At 39.7% G+C, this 14,830-nt stretch overlaps 1 protein-coding gene across 8 annotated transcripts in view; it reads left to right on the top strand.

Moving 5' to 3' along the window:
* Nucleotides 1-14,830, top strand: part of tenm3 (teneurin transmembrane protein 3) — a 496,888-nt gene that overhangs the window by 331,474 nt on the left and 150,584 nt on the right. For all 8 annotated transcript variants that reach the window (XM_088073250.1, XM_088073247.1, XM_088073283.1 and 5 more), the window contains one exon: nt 8,304-8,571. In XM_088073250.1, coding sequence (XP_087929376.1) covers nt 8,304-8,571 — 268 coding nt within the window. The remainder of the gene's footprint in view (nt 1-8,303; nt 8,572-14,830) is intronic.

Raw genomic sequence — 14,830 nt, 5'->3', positions numbered from 1 at the left:
GACTGTGTACAGTGACAGCATTTTCAGGAGGATCATAGAAGCATGGTTTTCACCATCAGTAAGGCTTCCTTTTTATTCTTTCTTTCTAAAATCTCCTGTCAGCTCATCGTACAGTGTGTTTCTTCACTTGACGATTCAAGTGCACAGCAAAGTCCCTCTGGGATGTAATTAAGCAATGAGAGGGAGAGTTAGACCATCTGATTTTGGCACTGGTGTGCCGTGGTGTGCCTATGACCAAAGGCAGAGTGCCGACAGAGCAACCACAGGACACCACAGTTAGATAATCATTTCATATGCAGATAATGTTTTTCTCCCAGTGGGATGTCATTTTTGCATGACTGACATATAAAAGAGTGCTGCTAATCTTCGTTTCCAAGACACCTTTGGGTGGAATGAGAACACTGGCTCGGAAGATAAAGTTAATTTAGATCACAAGAAGAAGAATACTTCCAAAAACAGAGATAACTGGTATGTTCAAAGAGCACTTGTAAGGAATGTTTCTGATCAGTGGCCATTTAACAGTCACAATCTCCCTGCAGCATCAGAGAGGCTGTGAATGGAAGCAGTCAATGAACATACAGCACAAGATGTGTTCTTTACTTCATATGCAGGACAGCAGTCTGACAGCTGGTTGACTCAGGCTTTGCATTAAGCCACCGCTTTGATTAAGCATCATCATTCAGATTTTTACAGCCAGTATATCCGACACTTGCCTTTTACTTTCACCAAGAAGAAAACTGATAGTGCTGGTCAGTAGGGGAGGGAATTACAGAGTAACTATCGCGATACGTTGCCTAGGATAACGATGGTATCACGATACACCGATTCTGCCATACTTACATATATTGTAAGACATTCATCTATGATACATCAAGATGTCGAACTGAAGAAGAAAATACATCCCAAAACAGGCAGAAATCAAGAATTATGTATAATTGTGGTGTCAGTTTCATCAAACACTTCATTTCCTGCATTCTGGTGAATTTTTATCCTCCAATTTCTGCCTTTTCTGCATCAATTTATGGTGGAAACTGAAGAAGAAAAACATACCCATAACAAAGGCAAAAATCTTGAAATATGTATTTATTCACTGCGTTGTGGTGTCAGTTTCATAAAATCTGACAACTAAGATGAAATACTGCAAGGGCGTTAGTTTTGTTTCAACATTTTGGGGGAGCCATATTAAGAGGGGGGGTTTGGAGTCCTTCCCCAGGACATTTTGAGCATCAAGCACCATTTTTTCTCGCATTTTTGGTTATTTTTTTATTCAGAAATTTGTGCCTTTTCTGCATCACTTTATGATGAATTTATCCCAGAACATATCAATATATTTAAAAAAAAACACTTGTTGATCTATATGTAAATTCATTTACCTAACCTTGATGAGACATTTTGTTTCATCACACAGATGTATGAATATATTCTGATACAGTTAGTTTTGTTTTATCACGTTTATCACTTGTTATTAAATATTTTTGTGTGATGCACCAAAAGTCAGGGTGAAACACCAAATCCTCTACTATGAGCTTCAGTCAAATTTAAAACAAAAAAAAAATCACAGAAATGGCTTTCAAAGACTAAGCAGCATTTAAACCACATGTTTAATAAATGAGATGCCTGACAGATACTTGTGTTTTATAATCAGGAAATTGGAGCTGTAAAGTAGTTGAGTCCATTATTTTTCTCCACACTGTGATTTGTTTTGGGAGCTGACGCAGAGGACTTCAGCCTCTCCTCAGCTCTGATTGTGCATGGATTTTTTACTTTGACTGAGGGAGTTGGAATTAATTTTAAAAGCTCATTTGACCAAATACGTTCTGGTAATGGATTTTGTTCAAAATTAATCTTGGTGGAAGTGACCTGTGTGCTGTGTGTGCTGTGTGTGCTGTTTGTGTGTGTGTGTGTGTGTGTGTGTGTGTGTGTGTGTGTGTGTGTGTGTGTGTGTGTGTGTGTGTGTGTGTGTGTGTGTGTGTGTGCTGTTATTATAAGGGGGCTTTAATAGTATCTGTTCCAGCTGTCTATTGTTCAATAGTGTACAAAGAAAAAAGGCACATGCCAGAGAGTGTTTACTAAATTGTAATTCTAAGATAAAGCAATGTTAATTTGATATTTAAAAAATATTTTAAAAAAATAATTTAAAAAGAAATCAGTTGCACTTCTGGCAAGAAAGTTCTCCAAATTAATTTTAGGAGCATGAATATCACAAATCTAAATCCTGCTAAATGCAGTCCTTCTATAAGTATGGCATACTGTATTTGCTAGATGATGTTACAGGGAATCTTTCTTTTAAAACATAACATGCTCATTTGTTAAGGGTTTGTTAAGGGATAGTTCAGAATTAATAAAGTGGGGTTGTATAAGGTACTTATCTACCGTCAGTGCATTACATACAGTAGATTGCGTTCAGCATGCTCTCTGTTCGCAGAAACAGATGGGATTAGCACCCCAGAAGCTCGGCCAGCATTAATGTGGATGAGGGTTTTCAACAGAACGTGTTTTAGCCACTTCAGAAAGGCCTTACTAAAAAAAAAAACAATATCAGTCCAGCGTTCCTATAGAATTAGAATCTATGTGTCGTGGTAGCTGAGTCACGAAATGGATTACAGATCAGCTGATCCTGTCAGAGCTGATCTGACCTCCGAGAGTGTGGTGCAATGTGTAACCAAACAGTTTATATATCAGTATATGTATTCCAACAGTGCTTGTAACTGACAGTCCAACCCCAAAAAAGAAAATCCAAACGTGATGGTGGATGTTATCATGGCAGGCTCCCACAAATATATGAAAAAAACCCTGCAGTCTAATTGGATGCTGTTTTTGGAATATTGTTACTACTTTAGCTTGCCGTCAGACAGCCCTTTCCTTTTGCACTATATGTTCCCATCTGTATAACTCCTATATTCCTTCGTAAAGCTTTTAAGATATCATAGTCGTTAATTTAACAATCCCACGGCCACCGGGCTGTCATAGCCTTTTATAGAACCAGCAGCATGGATTAATGTCAGTAACCATTTCAATCGTTTCAGATTTTTTTATATTTCAAATGTAGAACTTTATTGACTAATTATGCTGCTTTGTGCTATCAAATCTTGTATTTATTTGATGTGGCACCCACTAACACTACCTCTGAGTGCTAATTTTTAAAATGAGCTCTGCAGATAGCTCAAACTCTATGCTGAATTTCTGTATAAGGATTCTACCAGCACACCGTCTGGAGAAAATAAAACCTCCCACATGTAGGAAAGAAAGTGGCTTACCTCAACCAACAATTTCATCTCTTTTCACTCCACCGATCTCATTGTTCTCCTCATTGATTTGCATATTTTTACCTGTCCTGTTCAGGGTCTGTTGCCCTCCACTCTTCACTCCGTCTCGCTCTTATCTTTTTTTTTTTTTCTAGATCTGGATAGTTTTTATTCTGCTGAAATAAGACACACGCTCCAAAGACCCCGAAAAATCCAATGTGTATTGAAGAAAAGTGGGGATTAGTGTGTTTGTGTGTGCGTGCATGTTTGTGACCTGATTGTTTATTGTCCTGCTGGAATTGGGACATGGGTGCTATAGACAATAGTCTCTTATTTTCTGATTTGCAGCCGTGGTGCATACAGAGGGGAAATTGATTTGAACTCAACGAACTTACACTTTGTCTGTCTTATATTAGTTTGCCGATATATGGAACTGACTCTCAGTTTGTATTTACATCAAGTGAAGTTAAGTTGTTTCACAGACATAAGTTTTAGTTTTATTTTTTTTTTTTCCTGGCAGAGCTGCAGGGGAGGAAGAAACTATTTAATGACTAAGTTGGTGGGTTCAGTGTGTAAACCAAAGAGCTGCAGTCATATAACTTTCATATCTTACTGTAAAAGATGAACCTGTGACCATGACATGCATGATGTTGCGTTTTAATAGCCCGTGAATGATTTATTGACTTTACTCTCAACATATGCAGGTCAGAATTTACTTAGATCATTTTCTCCTGGACATATCAGGCAGATAATTCTTCGTGCTCGTACCTGTGAACATTATCAATAACTAAATTGACATCTGTGTTAGAGATTACATGAGTAATGACTGCGGGAACCATGACAAATTACTGACTTTACGCTAAAGGAACATCTTGGATACAAATCAGGCAAGAGGCATTTGAGACATTGTGCCAATTTTTTGGCAAATGACGATAAATGATTTATGTTACACTTCAGGGGCCATTTTCACAAAGCATCTCAAGGCTAAGTGTAGCTCTTTACTGGCTGATATAGAGCAAAACCTTAAAATAACGTCTGTGTCAGCTCCATTTTTAACACTTCACATTTTTTTGGAAGAGACGTTTATGAAACCGGACTGTGTAAAGATGTTACACATGTGATGCAGGTCCAGATAACAGCATCATCAAAAGACGATGACATGTTTACCAAACAGAAAAAATGTCACAGCAGCAACACTCAGGTGATTTTTGTTGGCAGCTAGAAAATACTTGTCACTGTCAGTGTCCTGGCTGAACTGATGACTCCTGTATTTTTCTGGAAAGCTGCTTGAGGCGGCTGTTTGAGAGACATCATGTCCCAGTTGGATGTCACTTGGTGGGGCACAGTAGCTGTCCCTGCAGGCTGTGACTCTTCACAGCCACAAATAACCAGGATCTCAGTCGCATTACAACATGAAAAAGCACAAAATGTTAACCATTTAATTTCTGTTATGTTCTGTTCTGTTTGTTTTTCTGTTTGTCAGCAGGGTTACTGAAAAATCACATTTTCATCGAACTTGGTTCAATGGAGTTGCATGGGCCAGCAAAGAACCCATTACATATATAATGGATACACATCATGGTGCAGATATGCAAATTATTTTTCACTTTCAATAACATTGTGAGAAAGGGCATTTGACCTTGGCGAAGGACTGTGCTCTTTCAGTGCTTTTCTAGCTTTAAATTTGTCTTTCTTACGACATCATCCTGAGCATTATGGTTCTTATTCCTCAGTAAAGGCTCAGCAGCTTTTAAGAGTGCCCTGATGACAAAACTTAAATACTGCCATTTGAATGAGTGTGAATTCTGTTTTTTTTCACACTGCATTTTTCTGTGATCTGAGCATTAAAGTGATACATCTAGAATCACAAGTTGAGAAAACATAAGAATATTCATTAAAAGAGTTGGTCTGTGCATGGTGTAACTTTTCCCTGAATGTTAATTACACAATTTGGACTCACACACACAAGGAAAAATATACGCTGTGCCAGTGGGCCCTCGTTGGGGCTATCGTTCGTTTATTGAATCGTGATCAAATACAGACTTGACGCTGGACAACATCAACATACATCACACAGCACAGCAACAAGCTGCTACCTCAGAGGCTGAAATTCAAAGCCAATGCGTTAAGTGCCAAAAACTGAAGTTCATCTAATGGCCACTTGAGGCTGACTCTAAAACAGAGGCAGTCCCCATAGAACCCCATGTTAAAATGCCCAACTTTACAGCAGAAATAAGCATGTTTACAGCCCTTAGAAAAAACAGTTTTGGTCTTTAAAGCTTTTTTATAACATAACCACAGCTCCAATCTCTAATTATGGCCACTTCTGGCTCCAAAAAAACAACACACGGGGTGCGAAGTGCAGAACTCTTTTTACAGTCTATGCACAGCAATCATCATTGCATATCTGCATCTCTCTAAATATCAAAGAAAGTAAGAAATTATTAATTTAATATTTTATTTCTATAGTTTATCATTCTAATACTTTATGCATAATAAGCATGTAATTTTGTTGTGGATTACTACTGACTATTTCATGAAAAAAAAAAACATGACAGAGATAGTTATGCCTATTTGAGAACATGTAGCGAATGGCACAACTGAATGCCGCTGTACTTCGATGGTTGCAGTCTGAATCAAGAGTCTGTTCTCCGTGCTACAAATTGTTCGAACCCCCACTCTCTACAGGCACAGAGTGATAAATCTCCCTGCCTTCCTCTCATTGAGATTTCTTATTAGTCAAACAGTACCCACAGTAATGTGTGCGTTTTGTGTTGCTTTTTCAGCATCTGAGTGAATAAAAGGTGTTTAGATATACATTTGCAGTGATGACACACAGATGTGGCTTGTTAATGATGCCTGAACACTCATCCAGAAATCCTGACTTTGCGTGTGGTTGTGTGTGTTTGTGTGTGTGACTTTCAACATTTAGCCTTGAAGGTTTGCATAAGTGGAGCAATTACTAAGCCGGCAAAACAGCATATGGAGAGAAAGAGAGAGAGCGAGAGAGACATAGAAAGAGAGCGAGAAAATGAGCACTTCCTCCACAAACAAAAAAGCCCTCCCTAGCCCACCCTACCGATCCTGCACATATCCCTTCTTTTCTCTCTTTGCTTTCTATTTTCTCCAGTGAGGGCAGTGGAGAATGAATAACAGCAGGGCTGGGAAATGGAGACGTGATGCTCTTTATGCAAATCAAATACCAGCATTGCCATTCATTTCCTTCAGAGCACCCTGAGGACAGAAAAGGAGCCAAAAAGCACTGGGGGAAAAAACAGCGGGGAAAAGTTGAAGCCGGGTCAACTTTGAACAAATATTTTTACAAAAACGAAGCAGGGTTTTGTGAAGGCCAATCACTGATCAGTATTCAGCCTGGCTGAGCCAAGTGCAGCATTGGGTTGCAATTCTCACCAGCCTTGACCGGCCCATACACCGCAAGGAAATTTACATAGTGGTTAACATCCAAGACCACAGTCAGTAAACGCTGAATTTGACAGATACCAGCTTTCATATGTTTGTCTCAGATGATGTATAAAATGAACATGGCATCGAGATTCAACAAGTGTTTGTCAAGAGAGTAGAATAATCGCATTTTCATGGCATTTCTTAATCTCAATGATACATTTGATTTAAATCTCATCTGACATTGCCAGTAAACGAGAAATACATGATACTGAACACCTGACCCTGCTGGTGGTTGTTTGCTCAAGGGAATGGCAGTTCAGAGCTCAGCTGGAAGAAAGCAGACTATAAAAGAGAGGACATGGTGATGGTGTGTTTGAACTTGTTAATGCAAATTTAACCAGGATTAAGAGAAAACCCAGTTTGCAGTCAGTAAACCCTTTGAAACCTGAGCAAACTGGCTTGATTTTTTATTTTTTATTTTTTTCTTCAATAACATGGACAAAAGGCAATGGGCAGTGAAATAGAAGAAATGACCCAAAAAAATAGCAAGGAGTTAGTAAAAAGGACATAAAGAATTACCAGAAAATCTTTAAAATCTGTAACATAATTTTCAATATAGTTTTTCCTTAGCTTTTTTTCCCTAGACATTTTTCTCTACCTTTTGAAAAATATTTTTCTAAATACACTGATTTCTTGCAATTTGTGAAACATTTCTCACTAAATTCCTCATTGCTTCCCCGCCCATGTTTAAGAAAAAAATGGCACCAATTTGCTCAAAGTTCAGAGGTTGAAATACTTGTGAAAGGCATCTGAAAGCAGCACAAGAAAAGTGATGTGTCTCCAGGTTTCAAAGGGTTAATAGACATTTAGAACAACCAGTCAAACATAAACACATTTCACAGGGACAAAACTTCTACACATACAAACACTATATGTAAGTCAAAGTTAGATCATTTTTTTATTTTAACATTTTATATTATTAACACTATCTTGATAGAGAAAATGCCGCTCTTGATCGTCCTCGGCATCTTCAATCTGTCCATCTGTAGCCTCAGGGCTGATACGTTTAGACGGACTGTCTGACTCTAAGAACAATCACCGGTAATGTCTCAACAGGTTGAGCTGCTACAGGCACCATAGTTAGATTTCTGCCAATTACTGCATGACAGGAATTCATATTCGCTTTGATAAACAGTGTGTGATAGTCCATTTCTCACTCTCCAGCTGACTTACTGGCAATTATGTGTTCTTACAGATGTGTTTGATTGGATGATGATGTGTAATCTGAAGTGATGGAGTTTCTCCCTCTAACTATGCAGATGTCTGTTCATGATTTGAAGGGACAGGTCCTTAAGGACAAAACCACTTTCTCTCTGAAATAAATGCTAAACAGCCCAGATACCAATGACGGCTCCGCAACAAACTAAAAAACTCCAATATGTTCCAGACAGGGCAACGTGAGATGCAGGAGGGAGCTGAGCTGAGCTAAGAATTGCCGCCTGTCTTTTTCAGATGGCTTTCTTTCAGTATTTTCTTTTAATAAAATATTTACCCCATAGCCTTGTACAGGATGAAGATGAGATAAAGTTTTTAAGTAAATGCAGTATAAAGACAAGCATCCCTCTAAATCTACTTCTCCTCTTTTGTTGACAGAGCAACCATCCAATCACCACGGCTCCGCTCTGCCTCCGGTACCTCCCCCTCACCGCCTGCAGCCCTCAGTAACAGCCCTCAACCAATCCCTGGGCTCCACGCACCACGCTGGCCAATCACTGAATTCAACGCGGCAGCTAACTCCTCCTACTGGAAGCCCGGCCCCTGTGGCCGGCCAATCACCAGCCGAGCTGCAGACCACGCCCCCCGAGAGCGTCCCGCTGCAAGACAGCTGGGTGCTGGGTAGCAATGTGCCTCTGGAAACAAGGTAAACTGACGTATCTTACTTGACATTTTTACCAGGCTTAGGATCACTGTTAATGTTGAAAGTGATGATGGAGTGATGTTAGAAAGGGACACTTAAGCCTCGTTCCCACTACACAAAAAACACGCTAACACTCACTAACATCTGGCTTTTTAATGCAATGAGAATGCTTTCGATCGGCAGTCACGCCCGGGTCAAATGACTCTTTAGTAGACTCAGATTTTTATCGCCTCCGGCTTCAATCGTCATTGATGGGATAACAACACCTGGGTGAACCTGGTAATTTCAGCTCCTTAACTGGCGAGATGCGATGACGTGCCATCGCTAATTACCCTCTGTCTAAGCAGCGCTAGAACACCGATCCAAATTAGTCTGCACTGAGTTTAAAAGAGACTCTGACCTCTGCTCCTGCTGCTGTCTACAGTTTACCTGTTCTCCTGCCTGCCCGTGACATTGCATGAACACGCCAACAAAACAACCAATACACAAACAAAAGCTGACAGAAAGGCAGACTTGTGTGGTGTTCACTGGCAGTGGGAATTCAGTATTTAGCAAGTTAACCTGTGTTTGGAAAAAACAAGTGCAAACACTTATTTTTCTGGGAACATGGTATTAGTGGGGCTTTTCCTTTAATAGGAGGGCCTAAATTTTAGTGTTTCTGCAACACCAAGGTAGGTCAAAAGAAGAGAAGTCACGGTCTCAAATGATGTCAAAAAAAGTCAGTTATAAAAGACCATAAACAAATATTTTCTCCATGCAAACACTATATTGTATACCAGCCACCATCAAACTGAGTATACCTAAAAGTTTTATCGGGCATAGCATACGTAAGGAATCAAAAAATAGTGCATTACCTCAGAGGACAACTTATTTCTAGCGCTGTTTGCTGTAACCCTCCAATATCACAGCTCCAGTTATATTGCACATGTGTCATAACCCAAGCTCCCATGGGGTCAAGGAGTGTGTCCCAGCTTCTTATGAACAGCCTTGTGCAACACCAAACAAGTATCCTCAACCAGCACACTGCACCTCTACATCCTGACTGACTCCTCACCCTAACAAGACAAAGATTAAAGTACATTTTATGTCAAATTACAAACACAGAAGGTTAAGTGATGTAACAGCTACGTGATGTAGGATGTAGAGTTGGGCCATTCTACATCAAATCTATGCTACGGCTGACAACTGATAAATGCCATTGAATGGGCTGATAAAGTTTGAACATTCTGGGTTTTTTTTGACCTGATGGGCCTTTTTATGTGGGTGTCTTGTCTGTGAACATATGTAAAGTGAATGCAGTTAAGCAGTAATTATGAGATTAGATCAAAAATAAGACTAATCCTGATCTGGTAATCTCCATTTTGACAAACATTGCTTTGTTGTTTAAAGCTGTGCTTAGAATTCAGAAAAGTACAAGCTGTTTAAATCTGATTTTAGGGGTCAATATAATAATTTTAAATTTGTTGAGATTTATTACTCTAGAGGAGTATTAAGAGCAGACTAATGATTGAAGTTATTCATGAAGAATCTAAGCGATCATTGCTGGGGTGTTTTGTATTCAAATGCTGGATCTCATTTCATGTGACAACTCCAAGCATTCACTGTCATTGTGCGAGGCAGCCACCGTGTGATGTATTATGAACATCATGTGGAGTGACACCAGTATTAAATTTGAAACAGCATTGCCACTTCATCATCTGTGCCGTGGAGATCTTCCCAAATTTACAGAGAAGATAGCTCTCTCCTCAACAGCCCCTTGTTTAATTAAAAGGAAAAGGAAATACAGTTTACCCCATTGTTTATTCATGAGAGATTTTGGCTGGATAAAAGATTTAAAGGACGGGGCATTGTTTTGAGCTTGACTGTGTGACAAAGTGAGATGGGCTGACACCCCAACTGTTTTGGTATTGTGAGGAATACCAGTAGAAATAAATGTGCTTGATAATCAGCCAACATAGAACCAAAAAACTGCAGCTAATAATAAGGAAACTCGGTGGAAAATGAACTTGTGTATATTTCTTCTCCGTCTTTATGTTTATTTCAAATTGTTGACACATTCTCTGTGTATCAGATTTTTCCCAGGATAGAGGGGGCCCTCTCATACTTAATGGCTATGACTGGTTTATTATTGTATGATATAAAGGGAGCAGCAAAACTGAAAAAAGAAGTTGCATTTATACTTTAAAGGTCTAGGCAAGTGCATTCATAAAGAGTTTTTTACTTGAGATGTCACAAGCTTCACAAAGTGTTCAAGTTACAAAGTTTTGGCAACAATAAAATGGCCGGCAAGAAGAAATCAGAGATGCACAAGATGGACGGGTGTGCAGGGTCTAGACTAACTTTTCCACCGGTAGCACTGGTGCTACAACTTTCTCAGTCGGTCGCACCAACACGATTCAGTCGCAACATTTTCTTTCATTATTTCTTTTAAATTTGTAGGGGTTTTTTTTAATATCTGATGGCAGAGAAATTAAATGAACTGAAAAATGTGCTAATTCAGCTCTGATGCAGCCAACTGTCTGTGTTTCTCGTCAGTCATCACCCTGTAGCCTATTTCCTGTGTACAGTAAATGAGCCTCCATGCTGAAGCGCTTTAGAGAGCCGTAGACTTCTAATAGCAGTTGTTCATCCGATGCACTAGAGAGCATGCCGAGGTCAGTGTGGGTTTCTTTTCAGCTGTAACATGGGTTTTATTGGATAATATGAACCTCGTTCACTGAACGATTTGTAGCTCTCCCCGTCTGTCTTTGTTGAGCACAAACTCCCCTCACAATCCTCTGATATTTTAAAAATCACTGCTCTCTCCAGCAGAGTGTAACATCGCGCTGGCGACTGTATAAAGGCCTTTTGCCCCCAAGCTGTCCCCACACACACACACGCACAATACACAATTTATAGGGGAAACCTTGACCCTCTGTTCACCAGACAATGTGTATCCCACTCCCTCTTTCACTCTGTCTTCCTTTTTCTGTCCCCTTCTCGTTAAAGTCTTTCACCCATAGAGAAAGGGAGAGTGACAGATTGATAGATGGAGAAATGTCTGCCTTTGTAACTCCCAACATGTGGGCTGTGTGTTGGTGTTTGTGTGTGTGTGTGTGTTGGTGTTTGTGTGTGTGTGTGTGTGTGTGTGTTTGGGAGAATTGGTGGACTTTTGGGACAGCCAAACCATGAACCCTGGTGTGGTTTTATGTTCTTATGAAGGCTAGTACACACACACACACACACACACACACACACACACACACAGACATAAAATTTACGAGGCTAACTTTAACCTTCACCTTTAATTCACCAGACAATTTGTAGCCAACTCTTTCTTTCTGTCTTTCTTCTTTTTCTGTCTCACTCTCTTTTGTCTCATTCCCTGAGAGAAAAAATGGGATGCTGATAGATTGATAGAGGAGGAAATGTCTGCCTCTAGGATCTTAACAACCCCCAACATTTTGGCTGCATGTGTGTGTTGGATAGTATTTGGGCCTTTGGGACAGCCAAGCCATGTCCCTGGCTCAGCTTTATATTCATATGAAAGACACACACACACACACATGTACACACACGGTTCGGAGCATCATCTTTCAAAACTGAGCCGACCCCAAATGAAAAGACAGACCCTGTGAGAGAGTGTGGTATGTATGGGGATCTGTGTAAGAAATAGTATGTCTCTCTCTCTCTCTCTCTCTCTCTCTCTCTCTCTCTCTCACACACACACACACACACACACACACACACACACGCACACAAAAATTTGGACAGACGTGGAGATAAAACAACTTGCGAGGCTTCAGGAGAGGGGATAAGAAAAAACTATCAGCTTGCGGGGTGGAGCTGAAAAATAAATGCTGTGTGACTTGGGACACTCCCTGCATAGCAAATCACACACATTCAGTCAGTGCTCATATCTAACATCTTCAGAGCCGAACGGACTGTACTGGCTGGGCAGTTTCTTTCCAAAAAAACGTCTTAACTTTTGGGGCAAAATTGGTCGATCCAACTTTAGATACTTAAGCTCCTAATCATCCATGCTACCATACATAAGTTTACCTGAATGTAGAATCTTCATTTCAATTTAATCCTGTATTGTATGGTCTGGGTGTATCATTTTATAGTTTTGTGGGCTTACAGGCAAAAACACTCCCTTTAATAAAGTCATATGCATGCAGTTGCTTTGAAGCACATCACATACAAAAGTATTACATTCAAAAGATATTTCAGCATGAATCCTTCTTATTCCTCCTTTGTTATATAGTTGATGTATACTGACCAGCAAGAATCCAACAGTCTTATGTGCACAGTAAGAAGTCACAGAACATCTGATGTCTGATTTTGCATTGGGGCACCAGACAAAAAGTAACATGATCTCACTTCAACTTGTCAAAGACAACAGCTCAGTCAGTTGCCCCACACTTCAACTCATCCCTCAAGCATCAGTTTTGGACGCACAGGGATGGCATGTCAATTTCTGATTATTACATGCATGGTGTCTTTTCCCCAAAAGCATAGGTTTCATCACCAAAACTAGTTTATGTAAACATGGTGTACGTGACATCACATGACAAATATTTCATGTGACCTGAACTATCATTTAAAAAACCTCAATGTTAACTTTTTGTTTCGCACAAGACACAAACAGTGGTCTCCTGGGAGAAAGTCCTGTGTTTGTGCTCTTTATATTACAAAATATGCCATGGATGGGCTTAGATTAGACCAAAATGAAGCAAGTATATCAGACACATTGGCATTACATTTACTCAGAATTAAAAAGTTAAAAAGTTAAAAGTTAAAAAGCACTCCAATTACAAAAAGCCTCAAGTAGCCGAGACACCGCCTTGGATCAGCAGATCTCCAATCATGCCTGTCTCTTTTTTTCCCCTTTGTTTTCTTCACTAATGCTGTCACTTTTGTACTTAATAGCTTCACATTTTCTTACTCCTGTATTTATATATATTTTTTCAATCGTGCTGTTTCTTTTGTTGCAAATTTTGTTTTTGTCATATTACAGTTAATTGTGTGTTTGACAGAATAATAACAACAGTATCTAGAATTTGTTGATATTGCAACATTTGTTGATGGAATCGTGATCGCAGACTCATTCAAACATTTCAGGGCTCAGCCACTGAAAGGAGAACAACCTCTGACCATGTTCATAAAGAGCACAAAATGTAGAGAAATGATCAAAGATCTAATCAAATAATCTCTTTTGGCGGCTCAGCATTCTCATCTGCATTTGTGTCCGGGTTGAATCGTCTTTTTCTTGGTGACAGCCCTGCAGTTATGTGGCAGATGCACAGGCAGATGATGGTCTTTTTGCTGCGCACTGACTGATGATGGGTCAGTGCCAATATGCTTTAAAGATCATCCACTTTCTGTTCCCATATTATGCCGCTTCTCTGTCACATTTCATCAGCAATGTGGCCCAAAACACAAGTTCAAACCTATGTCAATCTTTCAAGTGCAATCACCAGATCACCTCTGAAAGGAACGGTATTTCATCAGCATCTCAAGTTTCACACTCAACTCTTCAGTCAGTGTTGCTCTGTCTTTTATTTGAATATTTTCCTTTTAATAGAAAAATGTTTTCCCCTAGACAGTTTCAAAGCTTTGTCCGTTGTCCACCTTCAAAATATGGCAAAGTACACAAGCATTATCTCGTTAGTCAAAGTGTAAAATTTATTGCTGATGCAAAGATTTATCAGAGGCTGCAACACAAAGATTGTCTCATACACACCTTACGCATCATTGATCAAATCCATAGTAAACATGTAATCAGTCAAACTGCATAGTGACTGACACACTGACTGGACCAGATGTAGAGATCAGTATCACTCCCACACACCAGCCTCACCCAGGTTTATGTTCACTGTTTAAACAGTGGCTGCTTCTCTCCTCAACATTCCTGTCAGCTCACATGGTATCAGATAGACCGTGTGTGTGTGTGTGTGTGTGTGTGTGTGTGTGTGTGTGTGTGTGTGTGAGAGAGAGAGAGAGAGAGAGAGCGAAACAGCCAAGGTATCATATAGACTCTATAGTTAATCTTTGCAGACAAAACACTCACCAACTGCCACATACCTTTACCCTATATACTGTTCTCTCTGACCTCTTTAACACAGCCACACATACATTACATGATACCTTGTCTGTGTCTTTCTTGTCCTCTCTCTCACTCCTAAACGAGGCTTGAGACATATGTTTCTCTGTTTGCGAGCAGATTGACGGAGAATAAATTTCAGAGTGTTTAGAATAAAATAAGCACATCATATTTATA

The sequence above is a fragment of the Plectropomus leopardus genome, chromosome 3 (genome assembly GCF_026936395.1).
Source record: "Plectropomus leopardus strain MGB_pleo_1.0 chromosome 3, ASM2693639v1, whole genome shotgun sequence".
Lineage (NCBI taxonomy): Eukaryota > Metazoa > Chordata > Actinopteri > Perciformes > Serranidae > Plectropomus > Plectropomus leopardus.
The sequence above is the reverse complement of the archived record's forward strand: the minus strand, read 5'-3'. Positions and strand labels throughout refer to the sequence as shown.